Source organism: Triturus cristatus, chromosome 6, assembly GCF_964204655.1.
Source record: "Triturus cristatus chromosome 6, aTriCri1.1, whole genome shotgun sequence".
NCBI lineage: Eukaryota > Metazoa > Chordata > Amphibia > Caudata > Salamandridae > Triturus > Triturus cristatus.
In genome coordinates this window covers 1,223,523,582-1,223,540,067 of record NC_140589.1, presented here as the reverse complement: position 1 = coordinate 1,223,540,067, position 16,486 = coordinate 1,223,523,582, and the positions used below count along the sequence as shown (strand labels likewise).

The 16,486-nt window shown below is 48.5% G+C and overlaps 1 protein-coding gene across 2 annotated transcripts in view; it reads left to right on the top strand.

The window, feature by feature from the left end:
- REV3L (REV3 like, DNA directed polymerase zeta catalytic subunit) overlaps positions 1-16,486 on the top strand; it is a 1,079,635-nt gene that overhangs the window by 330,612 nt on the left and 732,537 nt on the right. For both annotated transcript variants that reach the window (XM_085612140.1, XM_085612139.1), the window contains exon 5: positions 1,245-1,341. In XM_085612140.1, coding sequence (XP_085468266.1) covers positions 1,245-1,341 — 97 coding nt within the window. The remainder of the gene's footprint in view (positions 1-1,244; positions 1,342-16,486) is intronic.

Sequence of the window (16,486 nt, the reverse complement as noted above, 5' to 3'; positions counted from 1 at the left end):
CTTGTATTCTTTAGTTAAGGTTATATGACAGTGCAACACACATAATGTCATGTTTGTTGATTTAAATGTCCTTCCTTTCCAGATGTCTATCTAGGAATAAATGAAAGCACATATTTATTTCGATTTGAGAATTTAATTTCAGAAATGGATCTGAGGTCACTGGTCACCTGAATACACATATTGCAAGAACTTTTTTTTTTAATACTTACTCTTTTCTTTTTTGTAAGTGTGAAATATTTACTGGCTTGAATCTAATGTTTTCTTCCTGATGGCCCAGTTTTTAGGTCGAGCCTGAGCAGTGCATGCGCTGCTCTGCGAGGCATGCTGTATTCGAGTATGGACTTGAAGCTCCACCCACTCTCCGCCCGTATTTTTCATTGGCTTGTGTCATTGTCCTTTGTAAATGCTGGCTTCTGATTCGTTAATAGGCTTGTTAGTCCCTCCTTAGTACCTCCTTGTCTTCATTTGTAACCTCCCATGAGGACTAGCCCATATTACTTCTGTTATTATACAGTATGTCTTATTTAGTCTGTAAGCACTATTTTCTTGAATGATTTTCTCCTACTGTAGGCACTACATGCTTTCCTGCAGCATTCAGTGCGCCATGCGCGCTTTCCCTTTCCAAGCAGCCCGGGAAAATGGCAGGCGATTCTTTGAAATGAAATCGGTCTCGCATTTACAAGAGTTTGAACTATTGGGATTCTAAAATGACAGTGCCGTTTATTCATTTAAGTATCAAAAACGATAAATAAAAGGTATTATCATTTACAATGCCTATAGTTTAATCTCTTGCAAATGCGAGACCTATTTCATTGCAAATGCTTGTTTGTGTGTGTGTAATTTGTATGTATTTTAGTCTCCTGTGATTTCTGAAAATTGTAATTATTTTTGTTCATTTGAAGTTTTTTGAGAGGGCATTTTGAGCATGAATAATTCTCCATCATTTGATCTCTTAACTTATACCCTTAATTGTTTTATTTGAAATGCCTTATGCACTGTGAATATATAGTGGCTATTTTTTAATGAATCGCTCTTAAATGAGTGAGAAATTGACATGCTCTTAAGAAGCTATTTTAAAAGTGGCCCACGCTTTTCAAATTAAGAGTGTGAGCACAGACTAGGATGTCACACACCTCCACACCTGCTTAATAAGTGACTCCGTTTTCATTTTGTTTTTAAGCATAAACGACACTTACATTTTTAATTTTTTTTTAATTCTGACTCCCTATGGTTTTTATGAACAGGTGACGAAGTAGCAGGAACTGGGTGTCACAAAGACCACTTGCACGAAATATCCTTCAACAGTACCTTTTTTCGATGGGAGGAGGATGAAATACCAAGGTCAGTATATTATGGATTATTCTGAAAAATCACTGATCTTCTACACACCAAACTGTCAGTGCTGCTTCCGAATATCTGAGTGTATCTGACTTTTGGACCTGGCCATTTTTGCAGGGTTATCCCCAAACCTTTTGCCTTCTCCCTCCTGTTTTTTCCCATTGGGAGCAAATGGAGAACTGGAGTTTGGGGTCTCTGAACTCGCAATTTAAAACTACATCTTTTGGTAAAGTTGAATTTTAAATTGCGTATTTGAAAATGCCACTTTTAGAAAGTGGACATTTTCTTACTTAACTATTCTGTGCCTCTGCTTGTCTGTAGAATACACGTCTGAGTGGGCTGACAGTTGGGCTCTTGTGCATTCATTCTAGACAGTCACACAGAGGGAGCTGAGGTGTGCCTTGCATATCCTGATGGGCCATCACCAGGCTGAGGGGCCTTCTTGAGCTAGAGTGGTGGGAGGAGTTGCCACGAACACCCAAATAGGGCTGTGCCTGTCCCCATACAAAGCTCCCCCCCCCCTCCCCCGGAGTGCGTCTGGAGGCAAGCCAACGAAAGGCAAGGTCTTGAGTACCTCAAAAACGTTTTTTTTTTTAAACTTTATTTATGCTTTGAAACAGTTACATATTAGTTCAACATCACAATGTCAGCATGTTTAGTATAGCATTTGGAACAAATGTCATGCAGCCTACCATACACATCTCGTGAATAACATCCCATGTTCAGTGATACTGTCCAATCAATCATATGGGCGCAGGTGAGCAAACAATAAAAGTGAAACCTTTTACGATCAGCGCAGAAAGACCGCCCAAACATAGAAGCACTATTGACATTCGCAGGTCTTGCAGCACATAAGGGACCCTCATTAGGCTGGTATCCAGACCACTCCTATCTGGCAAAAGGGAACAAATCCTATGTAACCAGAGATAGACTCTCTGCTGAATTTACCCCCCCCCCTCCCCCCCCCTCCACTGTAGTCAGGCATGCCGTGGCTGCATCCGCCTCGGGAATATGCGTTAGAAGATATCCCACCAGCGGCCCCCATATGTCCTTGGGTTGTGAAGTCCTCGGCAGTAATTCAGCATACGTACTGCTCTGTTCTTGACAGTAAACCATATCTGCCAACCATTCCTTGAATTTCGGAGCCCGGCCCCTACCCCATCTGCAGGCCACTTTTCGCTTTGCCAGCAACAGAGAGACAGCAACATACTTTCTGTATATTGTGGGTATATGCGCTGTGTGCCCCAGTAGCACAAGCATCGGATCCCTGGCCAGGTGTGTATCAATCATACCCTCTAATGCCGTGAACACTCGCTCCCAGTACTCTCGCACCTTTTCACAATCCCAGGCCAATTTAAAACGTAGTTTCTTAACCGGCGTGTAGTATAATTGGTGCAGAAACTTGATGTGTATTACACGGAATCTGCTACTAGTCGATATCTGCGCCATCTGGAGACAACAATATCGCCACTGGTCATCAGCGATCTCACTCCCCAAATCCTCCCCCCATCGTATCTTGGACGAACTATCAGTTCCCGCCTCATATGCTCGTATCGAGGTGTACAATCCGGACACCAAGTGCCTACCATCCGCAGATCTCCGCATCCGATGCAATGGCTCTAAACTCTCCGGTTCCCGGGGGAAGTCTGGAAGTATCGATCTCATACCCTGTCGCAATCGCACATAAAGAAAGACGTCTAGCGGCGTATGCGTCTCAGCCTTCAAAAATTGTGCAGACGTGCGAAAGATTCCCTCTTTAAAAAGATCTCCCCATGTACTAATCTGCACTTGTTTACATAGATCTTAAAATCCTTTCTCCTGTAGCAGCGTCAAACGCGGGTGGTATGTGAGCGGTAGCCTCGAAGAATAGAGGAACGGGACATCTAGAAGGGCCGCTATTCGATGCCAGGCCTCCACCGTGCTAGTAATTGTGGTAGGTGATGCCACTTGCGTGTTCGCCGGTCCATATATGAGGCCACTAAGGGGTACCGGGTCCGCGAGCCAGTCCGCCACCGCCACTTGCGGCATGTATCGCGGAGGATACACCCAATAATAGGCACAATGCGCTTGAGCACTCAAAAAATAAACCTCGAAGTCTGGGACATCGAAACCTCCTTGTTCGTATGGCCTGGTTAATATAGACCACTTGAGTCGCGACTGTTTACCCCCCCCCCCCCCCCCCCCCCCAACCAATCGTATGAGTTCAGAGCGTAGTATAGCGAAGAAAACTCGCCCCGGGTGATAGGTGTGAGAAAGTGCCATCTTTCTTGCATGGTATGCCCCCACTTTTTGCTGAATTGCTGAATGTACTTTGACTGAGTGTGCCCTGGACTCCTGCTAATCAGGTGCCCAGGGCCTATGTTCCTTCCCTAAAACAAACAAAACCCAAATTGGCAAACCCTGGCCACATGTCAGTCCCTGGTAAATGGTACCCTAGGTACCCAGGGCCTTGTGACCAGGGAACGCCTCTAAGGGCTGCAGCACTCATTGTTCCACCCTTAGAGGCCCTGTACCCTTACACACACAAACACTGCCTTTGCAGGCTGAGTGTTTGGGTGCAAGACAAAAACAAAGTTGACATGACACACATCCCTGTGTGCCATGCCCATCACCTACACTGCCATGGCATACATCAGCCACTCCTCTAGCTGGGTGCCTTATGCCAACGGTGTGGGCACAGGAGCAGGAGCCCTGTGCCCCTACAGTACCCAGGTCCATTCCTGAGCACTGTAAGTGTAGTGCTGCCATTTAAGAGTACATGGTGCTGAGAGCTCGTCAAACACGAGCTCCACAGCACCATAATGGCAACACTGAGGACTGAGAAGTTTGGTATCAAACTTCTCAGCACATTAAACGCACACTGATGCCAGTGTGGGATTTAATGTACCAAGCACCCCAGAGGGCATCTTAGAGATGCCCCCTTAAACCTAACCTACAATCCACGTCTGCTCTGAGGCTGCCTAGGCTGCCACACAGCAGACATGTTGCTGGACCCCTGGGTAGGAGAGCCCCTGCTTTCCTGGGCCTTCAACAATGCACATCCTGGGCGAGGTGCTAAATCTCCTCCCCCAGGATAGGCAGGGGGAATCTTCAAAGGCATGCCGCCTCTGTGAGCTTCCCCAGGCCACTGCAACCCCCCACTCTGGCGGGATGCTTTGGCCGGAAACCCCAAATAAGGACAGGGGATGTGCCAGCCTGCCAACCCCACCCCTCAGGTGAGGGAGGCGAGGTGAAGCATATCTCCGGGCTCTCGACATCTTGAAGATGGGGAGCCCTACCCTATCAGGACTAGGCTACTGCCCCCTTCCCACAGGAGAGAGGCAGGATAAGGGGTGTACCCACCCCAGGACAGGGACCCATTGGTCCCTGCCCTTCACCTACCTGTAACGCCCCTAAATCTAGTATTTAGGGGCACCCTGAACCTTCCTTCCCCAGATTCCAGATTCAAAACTACAAAGAAGAGCAAGAAGAAAGAAGACCCGCCCTGCAGCTGCTAAGAAGAGGAAGACACCAACTGCTTTGGCCCCAGCCCTACCGGCCTATCGACCCTTGAACCTGCTCCTGCTCCAACCCGGCATCTCTTGTGGCCAGCAACCTCACAAACCCCGGAGGACCTGGCTACCTTTTGGCTCTAAGCCCCTGGGACTCCCATGAGTAGAGGCTCTACTCAAAACCTACCTCTAATCCCTGGCAGCTGCCCGGAACCGCGAACCCAGCACACTCTGCACCAGCCAAGCCTGGCCAGTGCCGGAGTGAACAAAGACCACGAGGACGACCCCACGGCGACTGTGACCCCGAGTCCGGCACCCAAGGACCTCCCTCGACACTCCTGAAGAAGCCTGCAGCCTCAGAACAAGGTGCCCTCCCAACCGCGATCAACAGAGGGTAAGATTTCCCGACACCCAAAGGCACCCCTGCACGCGGCGCCCCGTGGCCCCCTGTGCCCAATCCCGGGGTACCTACCTATCCTCCAACTACCCAACTTACCTCTTGAAGTGGTGGTGGCACCTGAAGAATCCTCGTCCCCCAGCTTGCAGTCTTTTTCTAAACCGGAGATTTCCCATTGAAATCAATTGAGCGCCCGAAGGCTCAAAAGCACCCTGCACCCAGCCGCCCGAGTGGCCCTGGCAGTGAAACCTCTACACCTACCTACTTCCCCACTTGCCCTGAGTAAGTGACCAGGAGCCCAGCTCCCACAGCCGCGTGGCTTGCCAGTCAGCAGCCACCAACCAAGGCCCCCCTATCCCTCATAGGATAACATTGGGCCTAACTGTCTCTGCACCCGGCCGCCCTAGAGTCGCTGAGGGTGAACCAACTGTACCTACCTGACCCTGGGGGACCCATGAGTCTATGCCCAGAACCTCAACTCTGCCAGTCGAGTACTTACCCTTAAACCGATAACTCTATTTTCCTCATAGGGTAACATTGACTGGCTTTTTCCTGAAATTTCTTCTAAGTGTGGACTTTTCAAATCTTAAAATATTCACCAAAAATCAGCCGAGTAACAAACAAAATTACTCACCTGCTCTTAGGTGAGCTCCCAGTGCTGGATCTTGGTGCCCAGTACTGACTCTGAAAAATACTTACAACTGTACTTACCCGTAACCCAATTTTCTTCCATAGGAAATCATTGACTGTTTTTCTGTGAAATTTCTTCTAAGTGTCAATTTCTGCAATCTTTAAATATTCTTTAAAAATCGTATAATATCTGAAAACGTAATTACTTACCTATTTTGGATAAAGGTCCCAGTACTGAGTCTAGGCACACAGTACTGGATTACAAAAGTAACGAGAACATACTGTACCTGCAACTTGAATTTTCTTCCATAGGGAATCATCGACTGTTTTCTTTGAAATATTTTCTAAGTGTCAACTTTTAAAATAGCTAAATATTGTTTAAAAATCATTACAGTAATTAAGTCGACTTTCATCACTTGATTCTGAGAACTGACCCAGGACTGAATTTAGGATCCAGTCCTGGAATTCCAAAAGTAATCCAAAAAGTAATCTGTTGCAAATAATTTGAAATTTCCATTGAGCTCAATGCATTGTTGTGTTTAAAATAGAGTTGCCTATTGCAACCACTTGTAACTGTTTACAAAAGTCAATTGCATATTGCAAAAGTATTTATATAAAACATCTCATTCTGAGAAAGTATATTTTAAATCCAAGTGTTGGTTCTAAAATAAAACAAGCATATATTTTTTATAAATAAACCGTTGGCCTAGAGTTCAGTTATTGAGTGTGTGAGACCATTTGCTGACTGAGTGTGTAAAACAAATGCTTTACACTGTCCTCTGATACTGGCTTACTGCTCGACCAAGCTACCACTTTAGAGAGTAAGGTTATATCTATCTTTAGCCTCTGTCAAACCCTTGGGGACTGTGGACTCTGTACACCCTGTACCTATTAAGGAACAGTATATACAGAGACACTCTTTCACAATAGGGAATGTTGAGAAATAGGTACAAAAATTGTGGAAGGACTACCATTTTAATGAGCGGCGCTCGACCAGCCATGGATAGGGGCAGTGCCACCCAGCGAGTAATGTTAGCTCTTAGGCGCTCAAGTGCTGTGCCATAGTTCGCCCAGATAGTTTCCTCCCTGTCCCTAGTCACCCGCACCCCAAGATACTTCAAATCATCTTGACACCATTCCAGCGGGAAGTCAAGTGGGAAAGGAGTCACCACCGACGTGAGCGGAAACACCTGGGACTTCCCCCAGTTAATTCCCACTCCAGAAAGCCTTCCGAACCGAATAAATCCCCGCAATATGGGATTGTTACTTTGCGGGTCTCTAATGCATATTGTAATATCGTCAGCATATAACGATAAAAATATTTGCGGCATACAGCAACGGAACGCCTTATCATTATGAATCTGCTGCAGCCGGGCAGCCAGTGGCTCTACAGCAAGAGCGAAAAACAAGGGGGATAACGGGCACCCTAGTCGAGTGCCCCTGGAAAGTGTGATTGGGGGGGACAATTTGCCATTAATCAGTACTCGGGCCCTCGGTTGGTGATATAAAAGCTGGAGCCAGGACAGGTACAAACGCAGGAAACCCATCCTCCGTAGGACTCTGAACAGATAGTCCCATTCCACAGAGTAAAATGCCTTGGTGGCATCGAGAAATACCGCAGCTAGCGGGAACTCGGGGTCTACCGTCTGTATCAAGGAGAACAGCGTCCGGAGTTTATGCGATGTTGACCTGCCTGGCAGGAACCCTGACGGGTCCGGAAGCACCAGTTTGTCTCTCAGCAGGGAAAGGCGATTAGCAAGCACCTTGGCCAAAATCTTGGCATAGCAGTTTATCAGTGAGAGCGGCCTATATGAGTCACAAGAATCATGGGGCTTCCCAGGCTTCAGCAGCGACGTGACTATTGCCTCCCTCATTGAGGGCGGCAATGTGCCCACCTCTAAGGATTCCTCATATACTTCTTTGAGGACTGGTGCCATAATGTCAATATAACTTTTATAAAATTCAGCTGGCAGGCCATCCGATCCGGGCGCCTTCCCATTCTGCAACTGCATAATTGCCTCTCGCAGTACGTCCAATTCGAATTGTTGACATAAGAATTCACGTTGCGAATCTCAGAGCCAGCCCAGTGCTACTTTCCCCAGAAATTCTTCCATCTCGAGCGGCCCTCTCCTCTGAGACGTGTAGAGCATGCCGTAATGCTCAACAAACACGTCGAGAATGCCCGAAGAGTCACGCTGTAACGTGTCGTCAGGTCCCCGCACCTCCAATATATACGTGCTAAAGCGGGGATGTCGCGTCACCGCCGCCAATGCTTTCACAGGTCGCTCCCCTTCACCATACCTGCGGGCCACCCAGTATTTCCCTTGAAACTTCAGTTCACGTTGCGCTTCAGCTTCGTACTTTTGTAAGCGTATCTCGAAATACACTATGCACTTGTCCAGTTTGTCCCTGCCCCATCTGCCTCTCCAACTCTTTCAGTTCCCCCTCCAGTCGTCTCAGCATGCGTTGTATATCTTGTAACACCCCATAACTTTTAGAGAGACAAAACCCCCTGATCGTCACTTTGAAGGCCTCCCAGATTACCTCTACACTTCCCACGAGCCCTTGTTTCTAGCGAAGAAGTCCCGAATCACCTCCTGTAGTTGCGCTTGAAACACAGTATCTAATAGGGCCGTGGGTTGCAATCTCCATCGCGGCCTGGGATTGTCAAATCCCGGAGGGGTAAACGATGCCTTTACCGGGCAATGGTCCGAAAAAGTTCTTGCCAAATGTGACCATGTGTATGCCAGGCACCACATGTATGGGAGGTAAAGTGCGTGCCCTCCCTCTCTAGTGGGTGAAGATGTCTCCAACTGTCAACCAGCCCTCCCTCTTCGAGTTCGCCACATACCACCTCCCTGGATTTAGTATAGTGATGCGCCTTGGCATTAGACCTATCTTAATGCGGCTGCAATGCAACATTAAAATGCCCGCCCCATATTATGTGAGTGGAGCCAACTGTCAGAATATTACCCCACAGATCAACAAAGAAGTCTGGGCTATCAGTGTTGGGGACATAGCAGTTGGCTACCGTTATCGAGTCACCCCCCAGCCTACCCCATGTTATAACATACCGACCATGCGTATCTGCAATCATCCCTGCCTGTTCAAACTGAACCTGTTTTTAAAAAAGAATCGCTGTCCCACGGGCATAAGAGGAATAGGATGAAAACAGGCGGTGGCCTGCCCACTTACATTTAAAATTGTTACTAGCTTGTGGGTCTAAATGAGTCTCCTGCAATAATGCCACATGAATCCGCTGCCTCTCTAGGTATGCTAGGATCTGCCTCCGCTTCCTCGGATCGCCAAGGCCCCTTACATTCCAAGACAACACATTAAGCGTGCCCCTACTCGCCTGCGCCATTGATAGTTCCAAAGTCAACAGGCCCCATATGGTGCAATCCTACGCATTTCCAGTACTGCATCTCAAGAGTAATCTGTACATAAAAAACAGTCTGCATGTGTTCCACATCATACCCATGAAACTTCTACCCCCTACCACCCCCACCCACTGAAGCATCCCAATCATGCCAGAATGAAAACTCCCCCCCCTCCTCCCCAATTCCCCTCAGCTTCTCCATGTCATTCGATTTGTCAACCATTTCCCATTCCCCATTGGGGAGCGACAAGAGAGAAAGCCGTAAATAACTAGTAAACATAGGGTACTTCCCTTTGAGGCCTTGCTTCTAGGTGGCACTCGATAACCTCCAGTCAGTCCGGACCCAGTAGCAGCGTCCACCAGTCCCAGACCAGACATAGAGGGTGGCTGGCCAGAACAAAATAGTCTTCTCCTCTACACTGTGCGTGACCCATAATTAGGTGTTTTTGTTGGCTATGACGGTATTCGGCTTCCCCCTCCCACATCGGTACACCTCACATTTTACCATAAGTCACAGTGGTAGCGATGAGCGCGCTCAACTATAAACTGTGAAGATAGAGAGTCTTTTCCCACCACTGCCGTGAGCAATTTCTCAATATAGTCTTACAAGCTCCCTGTATTTGTGCTCTCTGGTATGCCCAAAAAGCGTATGTTATTTCTACGGCTACGCGCTTCGATGTCCTCATTTTTTGCCGCTATTACTTTAAGCAGTTTGTCAAGCTGCTCTGTTGCTGTTTGCACTTGGGCAGTGGTGTCCTCAACAGTGGAGATTCGTTGCTCCGCCTCATTTAACCGCACCTCGTGGCTCTCAATCTTCTCAGCTATCACATCCATACGGGTGGCCATTGCGTCCATTTTGTCTGTGATGACCGCAAACCCCTGTCTCATTTCCGTTAGGATAACTTGCAAGTCGCTCCCCGGGGCGGTCATCGGCTCCGGCTGGGAGGATGCCGCCTCCACGCCTGCCTCCATCAGTGGCTGTCTCATCTGCTTCCGGGCGTCGAATGTCAACTTCTGCTGACGAGCCTCTGACTTCCCCATCGTAAGGTCTCCAGGAGGAACGCGGGGGACCAAATCCTCTTCGGTCTGCGGGTTCCACACGTGGAGTGCAATAGGTTAACCAGCCTAAAGCCAAGGAGCAGTCTAAGGCACTGTGCCCACGCCTTCTCACTTCGTGGCAGCACCTGGGCACTGTCGCCGTCACTCCACAGCAGGGCTATCACACCAAGTCTCGGCTCCTAGCCACGATGCTCCACTCACTCGGTTCCGTGGCACTCCACCTTTCGCGCATAGGCGCCGCCGTGTATCCTGCCAAGTGCAGCTATAGTGTTTGCCTGAGACCGGTATTGTGCAGAGGATGAGTATGTCAGTTGAGCCCCAGACGCACGCGTCTCCGCGCCTAGTATTCTACTCCTGTCGGTCGTGAGAGCCCATCATCCCTGGTAACATGGCGGCCAGGCTTCCCCCTCCAACCAGGCCCGGGATTCTGCACACTCTCAGCACTTCACTGCACACAAGGATCCATAGTGAGAGTGATCCTCCTCCTATGCCAGCCGCTCCCTGCACTTCTCTGTACCAGGCTCTAACGCGCTTCTTGTACCATGACACCTGCCATGTGGGCTCCAAGTCTCTCACCGCTCTAGTGGTGGGCGTGCGTGGCCTGCTTCTCCCCTGTGTTGCTTGCAGGCCTTATCAGCTGCTCTCCCAGGACTCATATACCACCCAGATAGAGGCAAGGAGCCCCTCGTCTCACCTCCTCCACTCCCTTCGTCTGATGCCTCCAGATGGGTGCACCTCCGCACTCGCCACCCGATCAGGCCAGTTCCGCTCCTTCTCTGATCACCTTAGGTTGGGGCTCATCATCCTCGCTCCATCATCGCCCCTGGCAGCAATCAACTGTTGCCTGTGCCCCCCAGCGGCAACCGCGTCGTGTACCTGCACAGCGGCGGCCTTTAATTGTTCCCGCGGCCGTAGCGAATCATGCCAACAGTGTCTCTGCGGCCTAGCTGCCGCGTGTGCCGCCCGCCGCTTGCGTCTCCGCCCTCCAGCACCGGGCGAGTTCCGGCCACTTTCCGCTAGGAGACTCAAGGGCCAGAATTCATCCTCCCGCCATCAAACTGCAGCACCGCTGAGGTCACTAGCCTTGCAGCATTTCATGCCGTGAGGTCCGTCCTGTCTTATCAGTGTGTGGAGAAGGATAATTTACGGATCTCGGAGCCAGCCTGCGAGAGCTGCGCTAGAAGGCAGCCATTTCACCCGCGCGCCACCTAGCGCCCCCGAGTACCTCAAAGACTTTCTTTTGAAGTTTGCCTACTTCAAAGGCAGAAAGGGATATAAGTATTCGACCTCTGATACCCCAAAATCAAAGCACATTCTGCCAGGAGGAAGGGCTGGATGCTGTAGGGACTGCACTTCTGCCTGTTGCTTTGTTGTGCTGGCCTGTTCCTTAGTGCTTCTGTCCTGGGAGTGAAAGGACTGAACTTTGCTTTCTACATGCTGCTTCCAAGGTTCTCCAAGTGCTTGTGTATGCTTGTCTCCTGTTAAGAAGTCTCAGGGCCATCAAAGACTTCACCTACCAGTGCCCTTCTGCTGAGAGTCCTGACTTGCCAAGTGGTGCCAAATCCAATTCCTGGGCCCTTCAAATAGAATCTGGTGACTTGAAGGACAAAATCCATGCATCGACTTTGAGTGCATGTTTTCTGGACTTATCGCGGCAGAAGATCAACACATCGATGCAGTCTGCCTAGAAGCGTGTTTTCCGATTGGCACATCGACCACAGCTTTCACCGCAGGCCCTAGCTTGCCATCGCAGAGTGTCAGAAAAATTGCTTCAGTGTTAATTTCGAGCACCTACTCCGATGCAGCACCTGCTTGCGGCTGCGAAATCGATGCAGCGCCTGCTGTGCTATTGAGAAATCGACGCAGCATGTGCTTTGTCACCTCGACGCAGCGCATCTGTATTTTCTCTGCATCGTACCTGGGAGCCAATTCTTTGACACCGCAGTAGGGAACCGATGCCCTATGTCCGGAAATCTAACAATCACCTCCCATGTCAGTAAGGAATCAACGTATCACCTCCATTTGCCATAAAGGAATCAGTGCATCACCTCTCCTGCCTAGCAGTAAGGAACCGATGCATCACCTCCTCTGTGTAGTATCACCTCCCCTGCCTAGCAGTAAGGAACCGATGCATCACCTCCTCTGTGTAGTAAGGAACAGATACATCGCTTTGCCTTTCCGGCGCCTCTCCTACACCTGCCTCGTCTTTGATTTTTGACGCATCCAAGGTACTTTGTGCTAAAAGAAAACCATCCATTGTATTCTATGGACTAAACTTGCCTAAAATGTTAAAGGTGATATTTTGACTTGTTTGTGTTGGATTTTTGTCGTTTTGGTCTTTTATTCAGTCATTGTCAGAAGCCACAGACTCAATATAGTTTCCTAAGCCGATGAAACCCAGCTGATCCTCTCCCTTACAGACGAACCCACAGCCTCCAAGACCAACTTCCATAATGGGAAGAAAACAGTCACCATCTGGATCAAGGACAGCTGCCTGAAGCTTAACTCGGACAAGACTGAAGTCCTCATCCTGGGCTCCACCTTCTCTGTCTGCGACAACTCCGGGTGGCCCAAAGCGCTCAGAACCCCCTACACCCGCTGACCATGTGTAAAACCTCTGCATCATGTTGGACTCCTCGCTCTCAATGAACCCACAAATAAACGCAGTTTCCACACGTTCCAACTGCTTCGTAAGATCTTCAAGTTGATTCCCATAGAGTCCAGGAAAACTGTCACCCATGCGCTCGTCAGAAGCAGACTCGACTACGCCAACGACTCTACACCGGCACCACCCAGAAACTCCAAAAGAAACTGCAGAACACCTCCACCAGACTCATCTTGAACATCCCACGCCACAGCCACATCATCGGCCACCTGAGAGACCATCACTGGCTACCTATCAACTAATGAATTACCTTCAAGCTCTTCACGCACACCTACAAACCTCTTCACAACGCTGGACCTGCATACCTCAACCACCGCCTCTCCTTCTACGCCCCCTCCATACATCTCCGCTCTGCCCAACTGGCCCTGGCTACCATCCCACAGATCCCCAAGACCACGGCTGGAGGAAGATCCTTTTCCTATCTCACTGCGAAGACCTGAAACTCCTGGCCTCTGCACCTTCGGCAATCACCATTGGGTGCAGGGTCAAGACTGATTTGCATATGGCTGGGTCCAAACTGGAATGGCATGGTGAGCAAAATAACAATGGATTTTGGCCCAGATGTCTGTACTGGGGTGAATGTATGACATTGTTCTGCATTCTGTCCATCAATTGTTCTTTTTGCATTGGTCATCCCGAGTGGGACGGGTATGCCCAGACGTGGGTCCCGTGCTCACCATGTCACTGGAGTCAAGCTATCCTGGCTGATGACGGCTGAGATCCCAAAACCGGCCCTAGGATGCTTGTTTCCAGTCCAGGGAGGACCTGGCCTAGCAGTTCGGGCTGGATTGTTCCCATTGGGCGCAGGGTCAAGACTGATTTGCATATGGCTGGGTCCAAACTGGAATGGCATGGTGAGCAAAAAAACAATGGATTTAGGCCCAGATCTCTGTACTGGCATTAATGTATGACATTGTTCTGCTTTCTGTCCATCAATTGTTCTTTTTGCATATGGCAGCCACATCACCGGCCACCTGAGAGACCATCACTGGCTACATATCAACTAATGAATTACCTTCAAGCTCTTCACGCACACCTACAAACCTCTTCACAACGCTGGACCTGCATACCTCAACCACCGCCCCGCCTTCTACGCCCCCTCCATACATTTCCGCTCTGCCCAACTGGCCCTGGCCACCATCCCTCGGATCCCCAAGACCACGGCTGGAGGAAGATCTTTCTCCTATCTCGCTGCAAAGACCTGAAACTCCTTGCCTCTGCACCTTCGGCAATCACCCTTGCTGACCCCCACCCACCCCCCACCCACCAGCGCCTTGAAACCCTTATGAGTGAATAGTCGCGCTTTATAAGAAACCTGATTGATTGAGATAAATATTGCCTATTTTTCTAAACTGGTGTGGACTCCTTTTTTTAGTGTTTTCATTGTGCTACTGTGTGTATGTACAAATGCTTTACACATTGCCTCTCAGATAAACCTGACTGCTTGTGCCAAGCTACCAAGGGATGAGGAGGAGTTATCTTAGCTGTGTGACTCCTTTACCCTGACTAGAGTGAGGGTCTCTACTTAGACAGGGTTCAAACCTCTGCTAGCTAGAGACCCCATTTCTAACACTGACCTTCGGGAGTCTCCAGTTTGTCTCCTTCTAAATACATACCCTTCTTTAAGGGGCCCTAATGCTAGCTAAAATTCCTGGCTGGTATCCTATGCAAGCACATCAACTTTCGTGATATGAGCACTTTTCATATAGTGGTCAAGCTTTTTATTTGGTTATGGATCCTCCAGGGGTGAAATTTCAGCTGACGTTCCTTACTTAATGTGTACCTTCAAACTCATTAACCAAAACCAAAGCACTCCCAATCAAAAAACAGAAAGATTTCAATTTCTGCTGAACAACCTATGCAACCTTCTATTTTGGTAAGGGACCGGGACAGGTGGAGCTATGGGCCATTAATATAAATGTTTGCTTTTGCTTAAAGCTGTTGTTAGATTAATAGGAAATGTATCCAAGTACTGAAGCATCTAAATTTTAACTATTAATATACACAAACAAATCCAATGCTGTACCTCTAGCCTCATCAGTGCCCCTGTGGTAAACAAAAATCTTCTTTACCGGACTGAATTTCATACGGGATCTTGAAATAAAATAAAATAGCTCAGAATAACAAGAGGCAGAATCCGTGGTATAAGAGTTTCTAAATGGGCTTTATTCCATCAAAAATGGCCGACTCGAGTCGCGGCCTTCAGGTTCCGTCACCACGAGGGTTCAGGAAGTGAAGTACAATAATTTATTGACAGACATGCATTTTTATAATAAGTACATTACAATGAAACGAATGTAGAAGGCGTAACATTTGATAAGAAAAGTGACAAAACAGGTACGTAATCGAAACTAGGCGTAATAAGGAATAAAAGAAACATGATTGGTTAGGATTATCAGACATAGGTGGATCTATAAGATAATACTTGGCATAGATGCGTGCGCAGCAGCATGACGTGTGATTGACGTGCAACTAGGGGGTGAAGGGGACTTGACATTTAGCTCTACATGTGGAGACGAGAAGTCTGGGGGGTCAAGTCAACCTAATCCCAAATCATATCTAACATCCTATGTTTAAAGAACTATGTTATCCACAAGGAAGGACTCTCGGACAGAATCTAGTCTATACTGACTGTGTGCGTGCACAAACGCCTAAGTGTCTATATGATATGCGAGGGGCAGAAAACTTTCCATGGCAGCAGGGCTATGAATCACTTGCAGGAGGACGGAAAGGCTGAGTCCTTTGCTTGTGAGCTAAAGGAAATGTTTACCTAAATCACTAGACAGGAATGCATCGGCTGAAGAGCAAAATAGATAATTCGAAGGTGAAATACAGCTTCTTGGCAGGCAGGCGAAAACTGGCCGAGGCAGGCACCGTTAGCTGCACAGGGAGTAGGGCAAAGTTCATGGATACAGATGCGAGCTCAAGCTGAAGCTGTCAAAGACAGAGAGCAGGGAAAGGCTTTGAGGACAGAATCGGGCCTACTTGCCTGAACTGTAAAAATGGAGTAACTTAGCCATATAAAGTCGGTGGCCTTTCATACTTAGGAATCGAATATCCAGCCCATCGATGGCGGATCTGACAGAGAACATGTCGACGGTAGACACACATATGTTTGCGTCTTAGAAACTGGAACTAGAGGGAACATACATGTACTTGTAACATGCATATAGAACCGTTGGGGTCCAAGATAGGGGACATAACTGATCAGGAAAATCCACATTTCCACATTCCCTCCTTGTCCCCTACTTGCCCTTCAAGAGATATCAATCTTCATCATTCCATCGATTTGCTCATGGAGCATCATTTCTTCTTCCTTCTTCTTCCGGCATTTTGAACGAGAACTGTGATATGGAATGCATGATGTGGCACACAGACCACAAATCGCTGGTCCACTTTGCAGGCATAAACAACAACTGAAGAGCATAAGAAGGCCAATACCTAGGAAGGATAGAACTCTCCATCCCCAGGCTGATATCACACTCCAAAACCACCCGGACCACGTCCAAGTGCCTGGATTTTCGTGT